At 48.2% G+C, this 24775-nt stretch overlaps 1 protein-coding gene across 3 annotated transcripts in view; it reads right to left on the bottom strand.

Annotated features, from left to right (window-relative positions):
- Positions 1–1854: 1854 nt before the first annotated feature.
- Positions 1855–24775, bottom strand: part of UNC45B (unc-45 myosin chaperone B) — a 30506-nt gene continuing 7585 nt past the window's right edge. For all 3 annotated transcript variants that reach the window (XM_060133132.1, XM_060133131.1, XM_060133133.1), the window contains 14 exons: positions 24556–24724; positions 20943–21113; positions 18070–18241; positions 14564–14864; positions 13603–13697; positions 13315–13456; positions 12437–12577; positions 10950–11077; positions 9961–10027; positions 8945–9058; positions 8470–8585; positions 7537–7654; positions 4990–5145; positions 1855–2512 (listed from right to left, as the gene is read on the bottom strand). In XM_060133132.1, coding sequence (XP_059989115.1) covers positions 2252–2512; positions 4990–5145; positions 7537–7654; positions 8470–8585; positions 8945–9058; positions 9961–10027; positions 10950–11077; positions 12437–12577; positions 13315–13456; positions 13603–13697; positions 14564–14864; positions 18070–18241; positions 20943–21113; positions 24556–24724 — 2151 coding nt within the window. In that variant the 3' untranslated portion in view covers positions 1855–2251. The remainder of the gene's footprint in view (positions 2513–4989; positions 5146–7536; positions 7655–8469; positions 8586–8944; positions 9059–9960; positions 10028–10949; positions 11078–12436; positions 12578–13314; positions 13457–13602; positions 13698–14563; positions 14865–18069; positions 18242–20942; positions 21114–24555; positions 24725–24775) is intronic.

The following is a 24775-nucleotide window of genomic DNA, read 5'->3' as shown; positions in this document are numbered from 1 at the left end:
GCATTTTCATATACACTTTAGAAATAACTTATCAGTCTGTCCCCCAAAAGGCTCAGGTTTGATTAGCATTTCATGGAACCTATATGGCAGTTTGGAGAGAATGTACATCCCCAATTTAATATTGAGTCATCCAATCCATGACATGGTAATATCTCTCATTTATGTAGGTTTTCTTTTATTCCTCTCAATAATATTTTATAGTTTTCTATGTAGAATCCTTCAATATCTTTCACATGATTTGTTCCTAAGTATTTGATGTAGTTTTTGTTATTGTAAATGGCATCATCTTTTACATTTTAATTTCCTAATTGTTACAGGTATACAGAAATACAATTAATTTTTGTAAATTGACCTTGTATCTAAATTCACTTATTATTTCTAAGAGTTTATCTGTAAATGTTTTCTGTACACATGTACATGTATACGTGTACAGTACTGTTGTGTGAATAATTTGAAAGTTTTATTTCTTGATTTTCAATCTTTCTGCTTTTCATTTCCTTTTCTTGCCTTATTGTACTACCTTGAACCTCTAGTACAAACCTCTAGCCTTATTGTACTAGCTTGAACCTCTAGTACAAAACCAAATAGAATTGGTAATAGCAAGTATTGTTTTACTGTTTTTTTTTTTTTGGCTGTGCTGGGTCTTTGTTGCTGCATGCAGGCTTTCTCTAGTTGGGGGCTACTCTTTGTTGTGGTGCACGGGCTTCTCATTGCGGTGGCTTCTCTTGTTGTGGAGCACGGGCTCTAGGCGCGCGGGCTTCAGTAGTTGTGGGACACAGGCTCAGTAGTTGTGGCTCGCGGGCTCTAGAGCACAGGCTCAGTAGTTGTAGTGCATGGGCTTAGTTGCTCCATGGTATGTGGGATCTTCCTGGACCAGGGATTGAACCTGTGTCCCCTGCATTGGCAGGAGGATTCTTAACCACTGCGCCACCAGGGACGTCCCGTGTCTCATTCTTAATCTCAGGGGGATCATTAGATATCATTTAGGCTGTAGCCTTTATGTAGATAATCTTTATCAGACTAATGAAGTCTCCTAATTTTAGTTTACTGGAATTTTTTATCATGAGTTGTTTAATTTTATCAAATGTCTTCCCTGCATCTATTGAAATAATCATATTATTTTTCTTCTTCATGCTGTTAATGTGATATATGGAAATGTGATACAAGCTACACATATCAGAGTTATCTCTGGGAATTTTGATGGGTTATTAAGAATGGTCCTCTCTCTTCTCTTCCATGATTATGAGCTATAACAACTATGTGGGAATTCCCTGGCGGTCCAGTGGTTAGGACACCTTACTTTCACTGCTGAGGGCCAGGGTTCGATCCCTGGTCGGGGAACTAAAATCCCACAAACCACGGGCAAAAAAACAAACAAACGTGGAAGTCTGGAGCTTCTGGGCACTATCTTTCCCACCACATGAAAAGAGCTTGCCAGAAATTAAGCCCAACCCAGAGGAAATTAAAACCAAGATATGACACGGGGGATGACAGAGAGATAAAAGTCCTCACACGGAAAAGAATATTGATGACAACATTTGAGCCCTGGTTCTAACAATGTCAGACCTTTCCCTGCATTGACAAGATATATGAACCAATGAATTCTTTTTTTTTTTGCTTAAAGTACTATGAGTCGATCTTATTTATATTCATCACATACATCTTGCTTAGAAGATTGCCCCAAGCAGATTGCAAAAATCATGTCATACTCTTGAACATAAACTGTACTTCCAGTGATGGGAATGGACATGGGGCTGGGACAGGGCACTACAGCTGAAACATGCAGTTCTAGGCAGCCTTATTCAAACAGCATGGGAGAGAGGATATAAAAAACAGCACAGATCAGCATCCAGATACACCAGCACTAACGTTTATATTCACACACCTGTTAGTTCCTACTTTACCACACAATCCATTTTCCAAAACATAAAGAACTTCAGCCCATTATCCTGGACTTTGGAATGGGTACAGAGAGAATTATCCAACCTGTCTTCCTAATCACAGATGAAAATTATTCTAGGAATTTTGGGAACATGACAGATGTAAGGAACAAGAGAGCTAATGAAACATGCAAACTTTCCTAGAGCAAAGGGGGAGATTCACAACTCAGGGGACAATCAAGTCCTTCTTTTATATGGAGACTTCGTTGTCGCTGCTATGATCCCTAGCTGAACTGACACCCCAGGAGTGAGTTCTTAGCTCAGAACTCTGCACAGAACAGGAGCAGCCCCAGCATCCCTCTGGGCCCTGTCTAAGACACTGGTTTAATGAAGCCATAATCCATGCATTTGATGAGACATTCCCGAGCTGTCTGAACCACTGCTGCCCTCTTCTCATCCGGCTCTTGTTTGCCCACCACAGTCAGGATCTCCAGCAACTCACTCTCCACCAGCTTCTTGGCCAGCTCAGCATCAGCCGCCAGCAGGTTGTAGGCAATGACCAGGCCCCGGTGTTGAACTGACAGCCGGTCGTGCAAGCAAAGCCGCTGTAGTATCTCCAACCACTGAGTCGTCTGAAGGTGGGGAAGAGGATAAGGAAGGATTGGAGGAATCAGTGGGGGGGACGGAGAAAGTAGATTTTGGACAAGATAAAAAGAAGGCCTTGGCCAGGCCCAGATTCTGAGCTCTGAAAGGGGAAGCACACATCTGGTTATCTGTATGGGGCTCAGCATATGCCCACTTGAACCCCTTGGGACTAGCTGGGTGATGCCCATCTCCTTACCAGGACCAGGGCAGGAATTGAAGAACTAGAAGGAACTTGAAATAATCCAATCCTTTCATTTTATAAGTGGAGGAATTGGGGTTCAGGGAGAGGAAGTAACTTAGCTATAGTCACACATCTGGAAATAGTAGAGAATAAACATCCACACATCCATTTAATTTTTAAGCATCTTGAGAAGCAAAGGGACCTGCCCACTGCATGCCTGAGTGGAATGGGAATGGAGGATGTTCAGAAAGGAGGATTCTAACCCTGGACGCATGCACAACGCCTGCTTCTGCCAACCCAGGTGCCCTTAGAGACATGCTCTAGGCATGCACTCCACCAGCCCTGACTTCAACTGGAATTAACACTGGAGTCTGGAGTGTATCCTCTCCTCCACCCCTCCTCCATCTCTCTCCTCCATTTCCAGATGTGAAGCAGCCCAACTACTGTACATGGGGGAGACAGGACTCTAGACCACTCTGATCACCCCCCAGGAGACAGAAATGGAGCTGAGAATAGAACCAGGAGGCTTGACACTTACAACATTCAACAGACACAGAATAGAATAGTCATCAGTATGGGTTTTGGAGTCAGAGAGACTAGTGTTCAGGTCCCAACTCAGCCACTTACCAACTGTATGACCTTAGCTAAATTATTTAACCTCTCCAAGCCTCAGGAGCCTCATCTGTTATCTTACCTCATAATATTGTGATGATCTAATGATATGACACATGAAAAGAGCTTAGCATGATGGCTAGAGCATAGTAAGAGCCCATCACATAGAAGTGGACAGGAATGATGATTTTAGGCACTAATCCAACAATTTCCCCTTTGCTTCCTCAGACCTATTACCTTCCACTAGTTAGCAGAGATACCTTTCTACATACATTGCTATCAGATGGGGAGACAGATACAGAGAGGAAGAAAAGGCAAATTATTCTTCTGAGCTTCTCAGCAGACTTTTGTAAACTCTGCACTGTATCCTACCACAAGGAAAGGAAAGGAAAGTTCAGCTAGCTGTGGTAGGGTTCAGGGAAAGATTTTATGCTGATGCGTAATTGATCATGGGTCTAGTGCCTATCACTCCCTGGGACAGGAATGCAGCCAGGATTTCTGAGCCCCTTGGGAAGATGGAAGAAGTGGCCAGGAGTGGGTTGCAATCCTGAAGGATCCCAGTCCCCTCCTATCTAACTGGCTATGTGGTGTTGGACTATTACTTTTCTGAGCTCGGTTTCACCATTGGTGAGTGAGGATAATAATAACCATGCCCACTGCACAGGGTGGTTGGGAGGATGGAATGACATAATAGGTGCAAGCACTTAGAGCAGCGCCTGGAGCACAGTAAGTGGAGGAGTCACAGAGCACCCTGCGGGGCCTGGTGACAGAAATGTGTGACCAGTAACTTCAGCAGAAGCTGCTCTAGGATAGCAGCCTGTGGTCCCCAGGCCGGAAGCACCCCACCTCCGATCTACTCAGTCAGAATATCTGGGGAAAGTGTTTTAACCAGCCCTCCGTGTGACTCTTACACACCTTACAATTTTGAAAAACTTGCGTTAGGGAAAGTGCTGAAGGCCAGGGACCAAGCAGGATGAGCTACATCTAGGAGAGAGACCCCTTCCCTGGTGCCAGGACAGCATAAGCCCCCATGGAATTTAGAGAACACACACACACACACACACACACACACACACACACCTGCCTTAAGCTGGCTATCTAAAAGAGCCTGCCTGTAAAGCAGACTTGCTTTAATACATTTGAATTGAGATGTTTACATTTTTTTGAGATGTTTACATTTTTCACCATCAGTGAATATGATGCCCACAAACTAAGTTCAGTTTGGTGAAATAAGGAAAATTTCATTTTGCATCCCCTTGTTTGCGGCTATGTCAGTATCACTCTCATTACACCTGCTGAGATGGCCACAGTCCCACAAAGGGTCTGGTCATCACGTGAACTTAAGAGAATCTGCTGCCTCTTCGTCAAACTGTGGATGGTAACCCAACCACATCCATTCTTCTCTTGGGGAGCTCAGGGGCTCCACAGCAATAGTTAGTGCTATTGTTATTATTGTGATTATTCTTAAGTAATGACTTATAAGCACCACCAAAGTGAGTTAGCACACTTAGGGAGTCCAAATTGTGAGTGTAGGGGGTCGAATCATATAGATTCTCCTCTCTTTAGGTGGTAGGAACAGATACAGGGGCTGGCCTCCCCCCAGAAGATCATACAGGGCAGTGTGGTCTGGGGGTGGGGGGACTCCCCAGAGTCCCTAGGGCCCACTCTCACCACTTGAGTCATCTTGAAGCACAGTTTCTTATGTGCTGCTGTCAGCATGGCCAGGGCCCCCGCAGCCGCATTCTGCACCTTGTCATCATCCTCCCCGCAGAGCAGCACCACCAGCTTCAGCCGGTCATTCCCATCAGCCAGGAACCTCTCCTGTACCTATGGGAGGCGGGTACACGGCTCAGAGAAAAATGCCCCCTCTGCCCAGCCTGGAGAGGGAAAGATGCATCTGGAGCCAAATTCTCTGACCCAAGATCCCTCAGAGCTTTTCTTTGAGCATCTCACCCATGACACCTCCTCCTCCAGGAAGTCTTCTCTGACTAGTTAGATGAAAGTGCTACAGACTCCTCCAGCTAAAAGGTTAAAGAGAATAAGGGGTTCCTTGTATAGCATTCGCTGTTGCCTCTGTTTGCATTCAGCTCTCCACCCCTGGGGAAAGGGCAGGCACAGACTCCTGAAGGGTAGATGTTGCCTGAAGAGCCATGTTTCACGTCCCTTTGGGGAAGCCTGGACTGTTTCTTCCACAACAGATGGGCCTTCAGGGTCTGCCATTAAATGACTTTGCAGTCCCTGAAGGCACAGAGGCTTGGCAAGAGCCGCAGACAGTTGGGTAGTTTACATGGTACTCAGGAGCTGCTGTACCATTCACCAGGTGAGGGATGAGGCTTCCCAAGCACCCAAAAGCCAGGAGAAGAGCCTCCTGGGGCCCAGGGCCCTGACATGCCTGAAAGCACACTGACCCCCCCCCCCTTCCCCCCACACCCCTCTGCTCTATAGTAAAATCTGACTGATTAAATTTAAGGGCATTTTGTTGGGTGAGGTGTCCTAGAAGGGGAACGCCAAGAGGGGTCAAAGGTCACAGCTGCCCAGGTTATAAACCTCTACCTTCAACTCCCTGAAGCTGGAGCAGTGGTCCTCAGAGGTAAGAGTATAGTGATAGCGCAGTCCCCTCATGGGGCACAGGTGTGACTGGAAAGCAGCTGCCCCAAAAGGACTGCATTCCCCACCTCTTGCACTAAATATGGCCATGACCTCATTCTCATTACAGAACATGAATGGATGTAATGTGTGTCACTTCCAGGCCACCATGGCGGAGCGCTACAGGGGTCTCTCCTGTGGTCTGTCTCCCCATTCCCCATCTGAATGGAGACCACTCTCAAGGTGGCAGAGGGAGAGACAGTTCTTTTTTTTTGGGGGGGGTATAGTTATATACCTATATAACTATATATAAGTTATATAGATGATTGAAGATGCCTGCATCCCTAAGTCATTGCTTGGAAACGAGCCACCTGATCCTAATGTGAGCAAGAAATGATGTGAGCAAGAAATGAACTTCTGTCCTGTTGGGACCACTGTTCATTTTGATTCGGGTTGTTGTGGCCGCTGGTGCTCCCCATCCCCTCCACTGTCTTTGGATACACTCTCTTCTCCCACGTGGCTGCCAGGCCCCCAGCCCAGCCTCAGGCCAGCTCCCTGGTGGACTGTGGTAGCTTTATTTCTTTTGATTTTAAAAGACTTTCATGGATCAGGTTTTCCTGCTATAACAGTGAGAACATCCAAGACTTGAGTTAAGAACTGAGGGGCAACGGAGTGGGTCTCACACTCGGCCACTAGCCCTGGTTGTCATGTTAACAAAGGGCCTCAGATTTCAACCCTGTTGTTACCGCTGATGAGGTTCTACCTACAGGCACAGCAGTGCTCTGCCAGGATGGAAAGAAGGAAACATTCATTCATCATATGGTGATAATTTATCCCAGTACCAGACCATGAAGCCATTGATGTGTTCTGAATTCATTTTATTTTTACAAATCCTATAATTATTCTGTGATGAACACAGTTATAGTGCATTGCGGTTTCTGTGGAAACAGCGATCGTTCATTAAATGTTAACATTTAACATATTCTAAAATCGTTTGTAACTGTTTTTGCATTTCTTCATTTTTTTATATATGTGGAGCTTCAACAGATGCAAGTGGTCTAGCCTCTCTTGACCTCTAAGAGGCCCTGGCCTCCTATATTTTTTGCTATGAGATTATTTAGTAAATAACTTGGGGAAATGGGACTTCTACACCATCCAGCCCAAGCTTTGGGGTCAAAGCCACAGCTAGGGATGATATTACTTTGTGTATTCTCCTTTGTCTCCTTTGTGCATTATATTCCTCTCGGGGTCCTTATAGGGAGGGAGGCTGTCATCTAGGAAAGATTGAGGGATTCCTGGGTTCTTTGACAAAATGTTGCCTTAAGGGCTTCCCTGGTGGCGCAGTGGTTGAGAGTCTGCCTGCCGATGCGGGCGACATGGGTTCGTGCCCCGGACCAGGAAGATCCCACATGCCACGGAGCAGCTGGGCCCGTGAGCCATGGCCGCTGAGCCTGTGCGTCCAGAGCCTGTGCTCCGCAACGGGAGAGGCCACAACAGTGAGAGGCCCGCGTACCGCAAAAAAAAAAAAAATGTTGCCTTAATACCACTGTAACAGCCCCCAATCTAGCGCCAGGCCCTGACCTGTGGCCCGACTCTCCATGCCTTGATCACTCCCATCCGGAGCCCCCTCACCTCCTTGTTCACCACCATGTTGCACATGCACTCTGTGGCTGCCTGCCGCAGCTGGTCATGGTTCTCAAACATGTAGTTCTCAATATCTGGCAAGGCCTTCTCCTTAAAGATCTTCTGCCTAGGGTTTGAGGGGTGGAAGAAGAGAGGCTGCTGAGTCCTCTGTAATGAGCATTTGGGGTTTTGGCCACCCAAGGGCCATTCCACATCCTCAGCCAGCATGGTTTAGATGGCAGTAATCCCACCCCCGGCTCCAGGAGGGGTATCCAATGACATAGCACAGCATCCTGGCCATAGAAACAGGGTCTGGGATGAACATGTCACCCAGCCAGAGATTCTCTTGTATTATTGCTGGGGAATGTCTTTCTCTCTCCTGCTGGAGATGAAGCCAAGAAGATGTGAAGTCTGGAGCAACCCTCATGTGATCATGAGAGAGGGGAAGAGCCCGTCTGAAAATTAAGACAATACAGACAGAAGAGGTGGAGAGGTGTAGGATCTAGGACAGCTTTGTAACGCCTGCATCAAGCCGCACCTGAATCTGGTTTATCCCAGATGAGTCATTAATGACCTGAGTCATTAAATTCCCTTTATGCTTAAACCAATTAGAGTTGAGTTTTCTGCCACTTGCAATCAAAAGAATTTCAACCCAATCCCACCATCCCCCTGCTTCTGGGGATGTGTGGGGACACTTTATCCCCACCCATCCACCTGATATCTTTTCTACTACTTCAGAAGGAAATGCCTTTCCAGTCTCCTTTGGCTTTGCACATTCACTGTAGTCTTTCCAAGTGCTAGTTCAAATCTTTCCCACGGTCGTTTCTACCCACTGCCTTCGAGCCTGTCCTCAGAGAAGAGCACACACGGTACCTGTGACATTTCCACCAACACTTCATGGGACACCTCTCTCCACCCCTGCTCCCTCTACGCCCCACTCACCGGAGTTTGTCACTCCGCTCAGACAGGTTGGTGAGGCCTAGGAGAGCCTCATAGTTCTGCAGCCCATCCCTCTGTGTGTTGAGGAGACTCACAAGGGGCCGCACTACTTCGTACACCTGTGGGGGGAGGCGTCAAGGAGTGGTCAGGTGGAGACCATGTCCCCCCAGTCATTTACAGGTGCCCAGCTCTAGAATTTCCAATGCACGTGCCCACCCATTGTCTGATTCAATCTTCACAATGATCCTGAGGGGCGGGATTATTTCCTTTACTTCGTAGGTGAGATAACTGAGTTTCCAAGGGGACGGCCTTATTCGTCAGAGGTAGAGCCAGGCCTGGGATCCACGCACCTCCAATTCATGGCCCTCTTTGTGACAGCACCACGCCCTCTCCCAGGCCAGGGGTAGGGTGGCAAGGGGAAAGGCCCCTGGGAGCAGACTCCTCCCATCACTGCCACCCTACTGCCCCCATCACCCACCCGCTCCCCAGGGAAGGCGATGTCCGGATTGGAGACTGCAGCGATCTTCGCTAGAGCATGGGCTGCCTTCACCTTGCCCACGTCTGTGCCCTCCAAAGCCAGGGGAATCAGGGCCTGCAAGAAAGGCACAGTCACCCCTCGGTCACAAATATACAGAGGCCTCTCTCCCTAGCGTCCCTCTCCAACTGCTGTCCCATCAGAAGTTCAGGAAGACTGTAATAGAGTCAACTCTTGAGCATCATGGAAAACAGTTAAATTCTTAATCACGGATTCACTCCCCTTGGTTCCTAGCACACATGGAGATCTTCGCCCGCCCTCTTCCCCACCCATCCGTACGTTCATGTGGCTTTTGGAAAAATAAATCAATCATTTTTTACTTTCTGACTAAGTCAAACCTAATCATAATAGCAGCCATTCACTGAGCACCTCCTATGAGCCAACACTTAAGTGTATTTTCTCTAATCCTTGTGACATTCTGCAAAGTGAGTGTGTGATGTTCTCCCTTGTTTTACAGACGAGGAAACTGTGACTCAGGGAGATTAAGTAATTTGCCTGAAGTTGCACAGCTAAAAAGGGGACAAGCAAGGACTCGATGACAAGCCTTCTATAGCAAAGCCCACGGTCTCTATCTGCACCAGGGTTCCTTCCAGTAACAAGGAGGATAAATGGGATCCCACAGTAAATCCCATGACACTTCATAGACTTAGGCACTGACAGCACAGATACCTTAATGACTGTATTCCAGAGGTCGGGTTGGGGCAGGGGGTGCATTATTCTTGGGCCAGGCAAAGAACGTGCACACACAAATACGCACAAAGAGACACACACATACACAAATGAAGAGACACAGAGACACACACAGACACACAATTACACACAGACACACATAGACACATATACACATACATACACACAGAGAGACACACACACAGACCTACACACACGTACACAAGTGTGCTTCTCCCCAGTGAAGCACCTTCTAGGATGGCAAGGACCCCTTAGCCCACCCAATGTACCTTGCCACCACCTTGAGCCACGATGGTACCTCGGTCCTTTGGGTTGTCACACAGTGCCAGGAATACCCTGGAGAGCAAGGATAAAGGACATTCAGTGCATGAGCACACGCTTCCCAGGCATCAGCAGGCCCAGTGAAACTCTGGGAAGTGCTGCCAGTGAGCACGTGCCCCAGAACTAACCTTGGGAAGCTACTGCCATGGACATAAGTGGCTGAGGAGGAAGTGAGGCCAGATGTAGCTGCAAACAGCGGCCCCATCCCTGTTTAGGGAGATACCAAATGGCTCCCTGCTGCCCAGCATCCAGGAGAAACTCTTCCACATGGAAGCACCCCAGGACCACCATGTTCTGGCCCTTGCCGTCCTCTCTGGTCTTATCTAGCACCACTCTCTCCTGTGCACTCCATGCTCCAGACATATCCCTGGAGAACCCCGTCCTCATTCACTCATTCTCCCTCCATCCTCAGGGTCTTTGCATACGCTGTTCCCTCCGCCTGGAACCCTTCCTTCTGCTGCATTTGAGTGGCTCCTTTTTTTCCTTCAGGGTTCCCCTGAGTTGTGACATCTTCCAGGAGGCCTTTCTAGCTGCCTACCCACCTACCCTCCAGTCTGGCCAGTTGGGTGCCACTGCTCGTGCTCCAGCCAGCCCTCTGTATGTCCCCCATCATGGCACCTGCCGTGTCGTGTGGTAACTGAGCCTGTGTGCCTCCCGTCAGGCTGCACAGAAACTGTGCCTTTCATCTTTGGCATTTCAGGGCCTGGGAACCAGGTCACCAGAATGGACAGTGACCTCTTTCCTCACAATGCAAAGTTGCCCCTGTGATGACCTGCCCGCCATGTCACTTTTCAGTGTTGATCCCCATCAGCCTCCTCTTCAGGCCCCTAATGGCTCATTCCCTCATTTACTCCGCACCCCCACCATCTCTATCTCCCCACCCAGCCTCCTGCCTCCAGGCCCCTCAGACCCCAGCCCTGAACTGCTGCAGCCGTACCTGGCCAGCAACTCTTTGGTCTGGTCAGTGAGGATGGCATTGTCGGCTTTCACCATGCAGGCCAGCACTGAGATGACACCGGCCTTCAGAAGCCGCTTCACCCGCATGTCCACAAAGTCCTTCTTGTCCTGGGGAGATGAAAAGATGGCAAGGAAATCAATCCCGAAAGAGAAAGAAGATCATCCAAAACCCTAGATGACCTAGATGTTACTTTCTTGCAGAAGGCTGGCTTTCCATTAGGCTATGCATGGCGGTGGGGTGGGTAAACAGAGGTGGGAGGGGAGAGAGAACAGATAAAGCTGACCTAACAGTGGATTGGGTCAGCCCCGGGGTTGAATAGTCTCTACAGATAATCCTCAGGGTGGCTGGGAAGAGGCAATCTCTAGAAGCCACATTAGAACTTCATGGCGGCAGAACATGCTGTACACCCTTGCCTGCGTGAAATCCTATGCAGCTTTAAAAAATGATTCAGAGAACGACATAGCAGTGTGGAAAACATCTAAAGTATTTTCCCCAAATTGGGTACAAAATAATAACTACATTCTGATTATAACTATTTTTATTATTTTTTCTTTTTTAAGTAATTAATTATTTATTTATTTGGCTGCGCTGGGTCTTAGTTGAGCCACGTAGGATCTCTAGTTTTGACATGCGAACTCTTAGTTGCAACATGTGGGATCTAGTTCCAGGACCAGGGGTCGGACCCGGGTCCCCTGCATTGGGAGCACAGAGTCTTAGCCACTGGACCACCAGGGAGGTTCCCTGATTATAACTATTTTTTTTTAAACGCACAGAAATAAAGAGTCTCTGGTAGGTGATATAATACACCAAAATAGTTCTCAGAGGGAGATGATGTAATTGCAAGTAGCTGTTTTCTTTTCTCTACTGTCACATTTGTGTTTGTTTTGCAACATGGTTATATTACTTTGGTCATTTTTTTAAAAATCTAAATGTTTTATTGGCTGGAAATACAATGCATATATATTCATATACAAACCACATACAAAGTATGCCGTTGCGTGCAGTGAATCATTGTGGGAAGGGTCCCAAGGGGATTTGTGACACCTGGGCTGCCCCTGATCCCCCGTTCCTCCGCTTCTCATTATTCGTACTTAGCACCCATATCCCCAAATCCAGATATCCCAGAAAATAAAATTTGTATAAATGTGGAAGACATGAAATACAACTAACTGTCAGATGTCCATGAAATCAACAACATAAATTGGAAGACGTTCATCCTGGCTCCATTTGGTTTCTCCGACTTTAAATCGTGGATTCCTCCTCCCCCTCCACAGAACATTAACACTAAGAAAAACACAAGTGCCACCTAGTGGGAGAAACTGACCATGATCCTTTTCAATTTCTCTGCCTCTTCCACCGAATCCTCCCAGACACACAGGCACGGCGCCTGAACATCATTAACTGTCCTTCCCACCTCTCTGGCGGTCCGGTGGTACAGCTCCCCTCCAGGCCATCCCCTTCCCCACCTTGGGGTGCTCCTCGGGCACGTGCTGCTTGGAGAACTTGGCCAGCTGCACCAGCTCTGGGATGACCTCATTGACGTCGTAGCTGTTGGTACAGTTCACCAGGGTGGTGGCCACCGAGTACAGGATGGTCTTGTCAGGGGTCTGGAGGCAGGAGGTGGGGGATAGGAGGGGACAGGCGGCAAGGAAACCTGAGAACAAACCACTGCCTCCAAGAGGCTCCCTCACAGGCAGGCTGGTTTGGGAGGAGCGTGGCTGGCGTGGCCCCGAGGGAGAGGAACCAGCTCTGCTCACACAGGCTCTGCTCCCCTCAGCAGCACCTCAGAGCACCAACGGGAGTCCTCTCAGTGCACTTTTTGCTTTGTGCCCCTTTCAAAAGCCCAGTCCCATAGGCTTTCCATCAGACTGCGGTGGGATAGGGTGGGAGCTGGACACCCTTTGGTGGAAACTCCCTCTCACACTTCCACCCTTTAGTGGCGGCAAAGAGCGGGGGAAGGGGGGCGCGGGGGGAGGTGGCCCAGCAGAGGAGGAAGGACATCTGGGAGGGACTGGGAAGGAGGGAGGGGCCCAGAAGAGGCCAGGTACTGCCCCTTGGTCCCTCAAAAACTTAACTCCCTGGGGGGGGAGGGGGGATCTCAGGAAAAAAATACCCTCATCTTATTCATCCTCCCACTGCCTGGAAAGCATGAAGAGTTGTGAGCCCATATTACAGTCATGAAAGATGAGGGCCAGACAGAGGGAAATGACCAACCCAGGTTTACAGGAAGAGTAGGGGGTAGAGTCAGGATGAGGACTGTGTGTCTAATTTCCCACGCTCAGCGGACAGCCCCGTGAGCCTGAATCCAGCAGATCCTGAGGCCAGAGGCCAGGGCCACACTCGCCTTGGCCAGCTCCAACATGGCCTGCAGGGCAGGGATGTCCTGAACAAAGTCATCCTTCACGTCGGCGTCCAGCGTGAGGTAGGCCAGGCCCTCCGCTGCCCATCGCCGGGTCCGGGTATCTGTGGACGTGTTGCACAGCCACCTGGGGGAGGGGAGGCAAGGGTGCTGGGACTGGGGCAAGAGTGAAACAATTCAGGGCAGCAGGTGGGCGGCTTTTTAGGATCTGGCATCCACTAGGGCACATCCCTGAGAGGAGATGGTGGGCTTGAGGAAATAGGACCCCCTTACTTGCGGCACTGTTTGGCCAGCTTCTCTGTCGACCCTTCTGCAAACTGCCTGAGACCATAGTCTGTGCCGCCAGCAGAGCCAAGTTTACAGAGTCCCTGGGGAGAAGGGGAGATGTGTAGGATCAGAGACACCAAGGCCTGGGGACGAGGCCTTGCTCACACGGGTCCCTGTGGCTGGAACACTTTGCCCCTTTTCTTTGCCTGGATAAACCTGTCTGCATCCTACAGAACTAAGGGCAGGCGTCACCTTTCTGAGATGCCTTCCCTGAGGCTTCCAGGTTAGGGTAGATGCCCACAAAGCTGGAGGTTTTCAACTTACCCTTTTCCCCCACCATTTTGCCCACGTAGATGTTTTGTGTTTGTCATTTTGAAAAATCAGCACAGGATAATACTAACCATATCTGTAGCCACAACGATAAAACTTATGGCACAAAAACTGGCTGTGAAATCATATTTTTGTTGGGGGGCAGATTCAGCTGTGCAGATTTTTACCCAGGAAAAATTGGACTCTGCAGAAGCTAAAATTAGGTTTTTTTTAATTGATATGAACCAAAAAAAAACCCCACAAACAAACAGATCAGTGACTCAAATCTTCACTGTAATTGCTGTCAAGAAAAAGGAAGTTACTTCTATAAAATGAAAATGGAAACAAGGTGCTATATAGAAACCGATTAAGGAAACAAACTGAGTTTTTGGAGTTTGCACTGAAACTACTTGGTGGACAAAAGCTCATCAGTGTTTGTCGTTCAAAAGCATCGAGGAGATCATTGTTAGGGTTACATGGCAGGGTCCCCCATCCTGAATCCACGTTCTCACAGCCTCCTGCTTATCACCCTGATCTGCAGAGGCCTGTGGGTGGATCTGGGTGCTTAGGGCGTGGTCTCCTCAAGGACAGGGACCACGTCTCATTCATTCTGGTGTCCCTGATGCCCGGCACAGTGTCTGGTACCCAGCGCACTCACCACCAGTGTGCGGATCTTGATCTTCTCGTTTTTGGTGGTCTTGTAGATCTCTTTGAGCAGTGACACGCCATTGGTGATGATGAATGTGGCACGGCTGAGCTTGGTGGAGGCATGGATGAGGGCCTCCACGGCCACCAGCTGGTCCGCTTCACGCTCTGAGCCGCACAGAGCCACCATCATCTCCATAACTCCTTTCAGTCCCAGCAGCTGATTGCCCAGGTCAAAGGGGCCCTGCAGGATCCCTGACACCGTCTGGATGGCAATCACATTCTTGTCCATGTCCTGGGGGTCAAACTTGCCCCTAAAACAGAGGGCCAGCGTGGTCAAGAGAACTGGCCAAGGGGAATGGGAGGAGTGTGAGATTTGGGGACAGACAGTTTTGTTTTTGCATCCTAGATACACCACTCATGTGCTGTGTAACCTGGGGCAATTCACTGAACCTCTCTGAGCCTCAGCTTCTTGATCTGGAAACTGAGGATAGCACTACTACTTCTCAGAGTTACGATGGGGATAAATGAAGTAATAGATGTGTTCCTCAAGAAGCACACTCAGATGGGGACTGACACTCAGGAAGTTTATTTGGGAGAGCTCTTGGGATCAACACCTGTTGGGAAAGGGAAGAAATCAGGCCTGGATGGAGGGAGGCACTGGACTGAGATGCGGTCGTGACAAAGCCTCAGCTTGCAAAGAGTTCCAGAGCCGAGACACCCTTCAAAGTTGTTCCAAGTTGGGGTGAGGGACAAGTCATTGGATGCTGGCTGCCCTGAGAAGGGTGAACAGCTGTCCTCAGCCAAGGCAAGTCCCCAAAAAGAGGTGACAGGTGAGAGCTGTCAGCCAACAGGCTTCCCAGAAGCTGGGGTGTCTGGTGGGACAGGACAGCAGCCACCACAGCACAATAGGGCTACCAGGATGCCTGCCGCACGACCTGACTCTGCCATGTAGCTGAGTCATGATGTAGCCTGAGCCAGTCAATCCCCTGTCTGGTCCAGTCCCTTCCCCTAACGAGTCGGGGGTGAGGGGTAGACTAGAAGAGCCAGAAGTTTCTGCCTTCCTTTCAAAATCTACTATCATCTACTCTACAGAAGGATCTCTGTATGAGGACGTCAGAGGTGACACACCTTCTGATCCTTCCGTGATCTGCCCAGGTTGATTTGATGTGGGGAATCAGGGCAGATGTGCACAGTGCAAATGCAGATGTGTATAAATGAAAGAAGAGAGCAGGGCTTCCCTGGTGGTGCAGTGGTTACAAATCCGCCTGCCAGTGCAGGGGACAGGGGTTCGAGCCCTGGCCCGAGAAGATCCCACATGCTGCAGAGCAACTAAGCCCGTGCATCACAGCTGCTGAGCCTGTGCTCTAGAGCCCACGAGCCACAGCTACTGAGCCCGCGTGCCACAACTACTGCAGCCCGCGTGCCTAGAGCCCAACTACTGAAGCCCGCGTGCCTAGAGCCCGTGCTCCGCAACAAGAGAAGCCACCGCAATGAGAAGCCCACACACTGCAACACACTGCCCGCACACCGCAATGAGAAGCCCGCACACTGCTCGCCTCAACTAGAGAAAGCCCATGTGCAGCAACGAAGACCCAATGCAGCCAAAAATAAAATAAATTAAAAAAAAAAAAAAGCTAAGGAAAATATCATAAAAAAAAAAAAAAGAAAGGAGAGCATGGAGCAAGAGTCAGAGACCTGGGCTCTGGTCCCACATCTGCCTCTGGCTGGGTAACTGGGCAAGTCCCTCTGGGGGAGAGGGATCAGCCTGGGGAGCTCTGGGCACCCCTCCAGCTCTGAGAATCTGTGTCCTGTGCCTCATCTTCTTCCCACTCGGTGCCGGGGAACCAGCCTTGCATAATTAGTTGGGGTCTGCCCTTTAAACTGGTTCCTTATGCCAGCTGGTGCCTGAACCTCCACCCAGCCCCTGGCCCCTAATGAAGCACCTCCCTGGAGGGGGGAGGGGAGTGGCAGCCTCAGGCACCATTTGTTGAAGGCGGTGACCCTACCCACTCAGTGTCAGGTGACCTCAGAGGCAGCATGTACAGGCTGACCAGGAGGGGGCCTCGTTCAAACGGGGACTGGCTGGGAGATAGTTACCGGATGCTGAAGCTGAGGTCGAAAAAAACTGGAGAAGCCCTGAGGAGCTTTAAGTGACACAAAGTCGGGATCAGGAGAAGCTATAGGATGGAGCCAACTTCGCTGGGACCCAAATCCAGGAAGCTGAGAACAGTTTTTACATTTTAAAGGTTTTTAAAAAAAAAAATTGTGATAGAGACCTACGTGTCCCACAAAACCTAAACGTACTCTCTGGCCCTTTACAGGAAAAGTTTGCCAACCCGTGGAATAGAGAAAGGAAAGCAGAGTGAAGGCAGGGTCTTCACCTTCCCAAGACTCACCTGGTGATTTTTAAACATGCAGCTTCCTGAGCCACAGCCCAGACTACTGGGTCATGGGGTGGGGTGGGGGGCGGTCCCAGAAATCTGAATAGTTTCCAAGTATGAGGATCATTGGAATAAAGGAGGGGGAAAGCCAGCTACCATGAGGAGAGATCCACATGGGGAGGAACCGTGGCCTCCCACCAAGAGCCAGCACCAACGTGCCAGCCACTTGAGCACGCCATCTTGGAAGCAGATCTTCCAGCCCCAGTCCAGCCTTTGGATGACGGCAGCCCAGGCCAACATGCGACTGTCATTTGTAAGCCCCAAAGCCAGAACTACCCAGCTGACTCTCGGCCACACTGCTGTCCTATTGTGAGATAACACATGATACTTCTTGTTTTAAGCTGCTAAATTTGGGAGTAATGTGTTACACAGCCATCAATGACTAATACAGAGCCCGATGGAAACGGAGCAGGACCCTATGGTCCTTCCCCCACCATGTCTTCCGCCTGCCTTTTGTCTGTGGAAAACGTTTAGCCAAACAAGTTTAATCAGAGAAGTGAGAAAAGGCAGAAACAGAGGAAAGCAGTCAAAGGAGACCAAATAAAAAGTCATTAGGCAAAGTCCAGGGCCTTTGGTTCCCCTCAAGGGCTATAGATAATATTCTGAGCCGTATCCTGTTAGCTGTCTTATAGAGACTGAAACCTTCACCAGGTGGAAGAAGTTAACTACATGATGACCAGGCTGTAGCCGTGACATAAGCTGCCACAGTTCTGAGAACTGGCCTCAAAGAAATGGGAACAAACTGACCCTGGAACTAAAGACTAACTGTACCTAAAACAATCAAGATGACACTGATCCGACCACTGCATGACTAATTTCAAGATGACTGTCAGAGCTGACTGTGCTGTTTCTGCCTGTAGCCCCTCCCTCTGTCTATGAAAGTTCTTGCCCCCTGATTGTCTGGTGGGGCGGTGGGGGGAGTCAGCCTTTGGACAGGCGTATGCCCTCCTCCCACCCCCAGGTTTCCAGCCTCCGAAATAAAGCAAACTTTTCCTTTCCACCAGCCTTGCCTCTTTACCGGCTTTAGAGCAACCAGTCCTACACTTGCAGTTACTCGACCCTCCAGGAAACTCACGTGATGTACTCCTCGCAGATCTTGCGGAAGTGATCACGCTCCGGGTCACAGCGCAGATCGTCATAGAGCTTGTTGATGAGGATAGAGGCCAGCATTCGGGTGTTGTCAGTCAGGGGCAAGCAGGACGGCAGATCTGGAACCTGCCCCACTACCTTCAGGATCTTCCTCAGGCCTGCAAGACAGACAGCAGCAAGTGTAAGATGCTTGCCGCGCTCTGTCCTCACAAACGCTCCTTCTCGCTCAGTCCTATTTTATCACCAGAGCTCTTTAGGCAGCATGTAGCTTATCCAACGTGAAGGGCACTGGGATGGGGCCAAGAGAGCCAGGTTCTACCCCTGACTCTGCCCCTACCTGAGCAATTAGCCTCCCGCTATGGGCTTCTGTTTTCAGCATTTACAAAGTCAGGACTATTTGATCTCAGAGGACTCTACCAGTGTTAACATTCTGTGGGTTGATGTATAATCTTCCTCAAATGCTATTTTATGCTCTCTTTTCCCCAGGCTTCAGTTTCTTTTTTTGTAAAATGGGAACAATACTGCCTTCCTCATAGAGTTTGAGGATTCAGTGAGATAATGTATGGAAACTGCCTAGTGCCATTCCAGGCACATCATGACACTCAATAAATATTTATTATTTGTTTAGTAAATATAACATTTACTATTTATGGTTATTATCCCTTCTCTTCTCTTCTGTTGAAGAAACTTCAGTAGCTTCCTATTACCCACCAGGCTAATTCGACCATTAAGTATTTGTTGAATAAATGAATGAATAAGTGAACGAATAAACAACCACCTTTTAGGTACTGGCTACCAAAATAAAAGACAATCCTGACATCAAAAAGCTCACAATACAGGGAAGGGAAGACAGATGTATAAAGATTACAACAAGGTGTAAATAAGGACAGAACAGTGACACTGCAAATGGTGTGATTCACTCCAACAAAGCAAGAGTTTCAAGTTATTTGGAGCACTTACTATGTGCCAAGAGCTTTCTATACATTATCTCATTTAATCCTAACATTGACCCTACTGGTTAGTATGAATCATTATCGCCATCGATCAGAGCAGAAAACCAAGACATGGAGAAGCCAAGTAACTTGCCCAGGATCACATAACTGGCAAGTGACATAGCAGCAACCCTCTCCCAGCAATGTCTGATTTCAAAGCCCACGATGTTAACTGTTACACTACACTGCTGTGGGGACAATAGCTTGATTTCAGAGCCAGGTTGTAGAGGTTGGCTAGGAGCTGGTCAGACCTTGGGTGGGACAGGTAAACGGGAGGGGAAACATCCTAGGTAAACATTGGGAGGCATGAAACTCTGGATGTAGCAGGGAATCAAAAGTGCTTGGCATGTATATGCATAGCCGATTCATTTTGCTGTGCAGAAACTAACACAACATTGTAAAGCAACTATATTCCAATAAAAATTAATTTTAAAAATGTAAAGATCGGGCTTCCCTGGTGGCGCAGTGGTTGAGAGTCCGCCTGCCGATGCAGCGGACACGGGTTCGTGCCCCAGTCCCGGAAGATCCCACATGCCGCGGAGCAGCTGGGCCCGTAAGCCATGGCCGCTGCGCCTGCGCGTCCGGAGCCTGTGCTCCGCAACGGGAGAGGCCACAACAGTGAGAGACCCGTGTACCGCAAAAAAAAAAAAAAAAAAAAAGTAAAGATCGAAAATAAAAGTGCCTGGCAGTAAATTTTGTGCTGTGTATTTTAACACACACACAAAAGCACTGGGAGGGCTGGAGAGTCATTGGAAGGGGCCTGATGAACCAACGCAAAGCCCCCAGCCTGGCTGTCAAAGGCCTTCATCAAATGCACCTGCTCTACCTCCCCAGCCTCACCCCCTACCCTTCCCTTCCACTCTGCCCTTGCCTTGAGCATCTCATTCTCTTTTGCTAGAACACTCTGGACCTCCTCCTTGTCCATGTCTGCCCCTCCCTGAACCCAAAAACTTACTTCAGGCTTGACATCCTGGTGGTTCCCCTACCCTGCCTGGTGGCTCCCCTACCCAAGTCTTCAGCCCAGTTTTCAGATACTGCTCCCCATCCCACCCCCATCCTATAAACCATGTGGTTGGGCCTAAATCCTAGCGCAGAGAAAAGTCAATTGTCAATGCCCAGGCTTTGTAATACATGAGAGAAGACCAAACTGGGATGGGGGGAGGGTGTTGAGAGGGGGAGGGTTAAAGCACTAGAGTAATTTGTTCAAGTCTAAGCACTTACACATGAACTTTGCTGAGATCTGTGAAAACCAAACAGGGGAAGTGCTGTATCAAAAGAGAATAAAGGTAAAGCTGCTATAAGCTGACTTGAACCTTTTAGAACAAGGTCTGGTCTATATGTCATTATACCTGTGGGAGAATTTATCACAGCAGATCATAAAGCCACAGGTATGATTCTTGAACAGTTGAACAAGGTGATTTAGGAGAGGGGTGATGCCCTGGAGCTGACAAATTTAGTGACTATCTCCTGGCACATTGTTACTGGACTTTGTATAACGTACACAGGTGCCATTTCTCCCTCTGGAAGGCCTGTATTTTGCAATCCTGAGACTTCAGGAACGTTACCCCTTGTTGGTGGAGTCTTGTTTGGGTTTTTTTGGCACTTGCCTCGCTTGTCAGGAAACTCCACCCAGATGTTTTTGAGTGTGTTCTGGGTGTGTTCAGGTCCTGAATTCAGAGCCTGGACCTATGCCTTCACCAGCCCACTGGTGGATCCTAATATGCTAATGACTTTTCCTGGCTTTTCAGTTGGAAATGAAGACTTCTCCCAGACAAGAGCTGCACCCCTTCCACCTTCTGCTGGTTGCCTGGTACCCTGGTGCCCACTGGAAAGGCTGGCATGAACCCAGACCCTCCCACCTCCTCACCGTTATCCACCACATAGATGGTACGTGAGTTGTCGTGAATGGCGAGGTCCTTCCTAGGGACGTTCTTATTGAGCAGGTTCAGGGCCTGATCCCTGCCCTGGCCAGACACCTTCTTACTGACCAGCATGTCAAGCAGGTGGTTGGTGATCTGCTTCAGGTCCTTCTTAGTGTCTGAGGAAGGAGAGGACAGGGGTAAATAGAGAGGACCAGGGTGTCTCAGGTATATAGGACCAGGGATGGCAGAGGCTTCTGGAAGGACTCTGGAAATATTGAATCCACTGCTTCCCAGATTTTGGAATTTCCTAGGAGAGTATAGTATCTCACTCCAAAAAAGGGAGGGAGATCTCTAGACAACACCCCCAAGGGGTCCTCCAGCCGCTCTGAACACCGACTTCTATGGCAGCCCATTCCATTCTTGAACAGTCTGGTTCTTAGAAAGTTCTTCACTCCCAGGCAACGATGGGCAGGGATCCAAAGGTGCTTCGTGCAGTTTTTAATACACTGATTTAATAAACTGTTTTCCAGAAAGGAAATTGACACTCCTTTATAGACATTTTACTCCCCGCAGATTCAGACATGCTGGGAGCCTGAAATTCAAGCATTTGCCTGGGATGCCAGGTCTTCCCTGCCCACTGGGGATCTTAAAGGCAAATGCCTCCTCCTGCTTTTGCGGTCTGAACTCTCTGGAACTTGGAGATTTTTGTCCTCATTCTAGATTGTAGCCCAAAGGCAAGCAGGCAGGCAAATAGAAAAGGAAAGATCTCCAAGCCATGTCATATAAATAAATGATGAAGGAATGGGGCTATCTAACTGGTGAAGGAAAGCCACAAATGTACATGATAGCTTGTCTTCAGATAAAAGTATGTGAGATAACAGACTTATTCTGTGAGGTTCCACAGGGCAGAACAGGGACCAGAAGTGAGTGGGATTACAAGGGGACAGATTTGAAATCAATATATGGAAGAATTATTCAGCAGAGATGTCCAACAGCTCACTCCCTCCGGAGGAAGTCATGGCCCCCAATGAACCACACCTCTCAGTATTCATTCTCTTGGGGAGTCCCCTCCCACACTGGCCCTGGATTGCTCATGTGACCTTACAGCACACTCAGAGGCTTAAAAAGCACTTACACATTGGGGCTTGTCCATTCAAAATGCAGCCACCATGTTACATAGACACCCAAGCTGCCCACCAGAGAGGCTACAAGGAGTAAAACCAAGATACCCTGGCCAGCATCTCCAGTTAACCACCAGCCATCCGAGTGAAGCCATGTTGGATCCTCCAATAATTCTAGTGCAGAAAAGGATCCTTACCATAGTAAGTCAGAACCACATCAAGAATTCAAGACTCCAAGCAGGTTAATTACTAATACACAAAGAGCTCTTAGGAATCAATAAGAAAAACACTGATACTACAACAGAGGAAATAGATAACAACATGAACAAACCATTTGAAGACAAAGATATCCAAATGGCTAATAAGGATAAGGAAAAATAATGTCTAATTCGTAAATTTTAAAAATTCAAACAGATAATTATTACCTACTGAATAGGAAAATATCTTTAAGAATGATAGTATTTGAATCTGGTGAGAATGATTTGAGGCTGGAACTCTTATCATCACTTGGTGAGAGTAAAAACTGATGCACCCTCTCAAAAGGAGTTCGAAAGTAAGGTAGTGAAAGACCTTTAGTTATGTTCATAGCATTTAACTTAGTACTCCCATTTCTAGGAATTTGTTCCAAGAAAATAATTACAAATGCAAATATAGGTTTATGTTAAGAATAGCTACCGGGCTTCCCTGGTGGCGCAGTGGTTGAGAGTCTGCCTGCCAATGCAGGGGACACGGGTTCGAGCCCTGGTCTGGGAGGATCCCACATGCCGCGGAGCAACTAAGCCCCGTGAGCCATAATTACTGAGCCTGCGCGTCTGGAGCCTGTGCTCCGCAACAAGAGAGTCCGCGATAGTGAGAGGCCCGCGCACCGCGATGAAGAGTGGCCCCCGCTTGCCACAACTAGAGAAAGCCCTCGCACAGAAACGAAGACCCAACACAGTCATAAATAAATAAATAATTAAAAAAAAAAAAGAATAGCTACCGAAGTGTTTTTATAAGTATGAAATTAAAGGCAATCTAAATCTCCAACAATATAGAGCTGATTGATGAGTTATGATATATCCATACAATGGCATGTAATGAAATTATTTAAGATCAAGCTTTCTATGAGTGAACCTGCCTCTGTGACCTTCCCAGCCAGAACAGGAAGTTGTAAAATGATGTCTAGGACCTGGATATACAGGAAGAAGCCTGAGTTTGTATGTGCATATATGCAGGAATGAGACAAATGTTAAATTAATAATTATTCAAGTAAAAAAGAATCCTCTTTAAGAATATTAAACGGTATGCAATAGTAATATGATGCTCAGAAAGGAGAAAAACACAAAAATATCCATAGCTGAATCCCAACTTTGTTAAATAGATATTTATATGGAGGGATAGAAGAAAGACTGGAAGGGGGACTTCCCTGGTGGCACAGTGGTTAAGAATCTGCCTGCCTAATACAGGGGATGCGGGTTCGATCCCTGGTCCGGGCAGATCCCATATGCCGCGGAGCAACTAAGCCCGTGCACCACAACTATTGAGCCTGTGCTCTAGAGCCCGTGAAACACAACTACTGCAGCCCGCGCGCCTAGAGCCCGTGCTCCGCAACAAGAGAAGCCACCGCACTGAGAAGCCCATGCACCGCAATGAAGAGTAGCCCCCGCTCGCAGCAACTAGAGAAAGCCCTTGCGCAGCAATGAAGACCCAATGCAGGCCCAGAAAATAATTAATTAATTTAAAAATAAATAAAATACTTTATAGAAAAAAGACTGGAAGGATACACATGGCAGTGATAGTAGTGGTTATCTGGAGGGGTGATTACAGGTTGTTGGGATTTTTTTCATTTTTACATATTTCTAAAATTTTCCACATTTCTCCATAAGCCCCTGTTACTTATAAAAATTGTTGTAAACATGCATAAAATAAAATTTACCATTTTAACTGTTTTAAAGTATGCAGTTCAGTGGCATTAAGCACATAAACACCGTTGTGCAACCAGCACCACAATCCATCCACAGAACTTTTTTCACCTTGCAAAACTGAAACTCTATCCCATCAAACAATTCCTTATTTCCTCCTCCCCCGCCCCTGGCAACCATCATTCTACTTTCTGTTTCTATGAGTTTGACTGTTTTCAAAATCACATATACATGGAATCATACAGTATTTGTCTTGTTGTGACTGGCTTATTTCACTTAACATAGTGTCCTCGAGGTTTCTCCATGTTGTAGCATGTGTCAAAATTTCCTGCCTTTTTAAGGCCAAACAATACTCCACTGTATAGATGGACACCACATTTTGTTTCTCCATTCATCCGTCGATAGACACTTGGGATGCTTCCACCTTTTAGCTGTTGTAAATTATGCGGCTGTGCCTCTGTTACTTTTATCATCAGAAAATAAATGTAAAAATATAACCAGGCCACCTCCACATGCACGGAACGCCCAGTCTAAGGTGGTAACTGACACTTCCTTACCTCCACCCCCTTGAACCAAGGCTGAAAACTGTTTCCTACCCAGAACCAGGGCCTCTTCCTTCCCTCGATGCTCTCGCTTGTCCTCCCCAGACAGAGCGTCGATGATGGCCTGGAGCAGGTTGCAGACGGTCAGAGGCAGCTCTTCATTCTCCACGGCCATGAGGCTGCAGATTCGGTCTATCCGGACTGCATGGAGAATCGCTGTGGCCTAGACGCCCCCAGCAAGGAGCACAGTCAGCTGTCTGCCCTCCCCTTCCAG

Source organism: Lagenorhynchus albirostris, chromosome 20 (assembly GCF_949774975.1).
Source record: "Lagenorhynchus albirostris chromosome 20, mLagAlb1.1, whole genome shotgun sequence".
Taxonomy (NCBI): domain Eukaryota; kingdom Metazoa; phylum Chordata; class Mammalia; order Artiodactyla; family Delphinidae; genus Lagenorhynchus; species Lagenorhynchus albirostris.
This window is presented reverse-complemented; position numbering and strand designations above follow the sequence as displayed.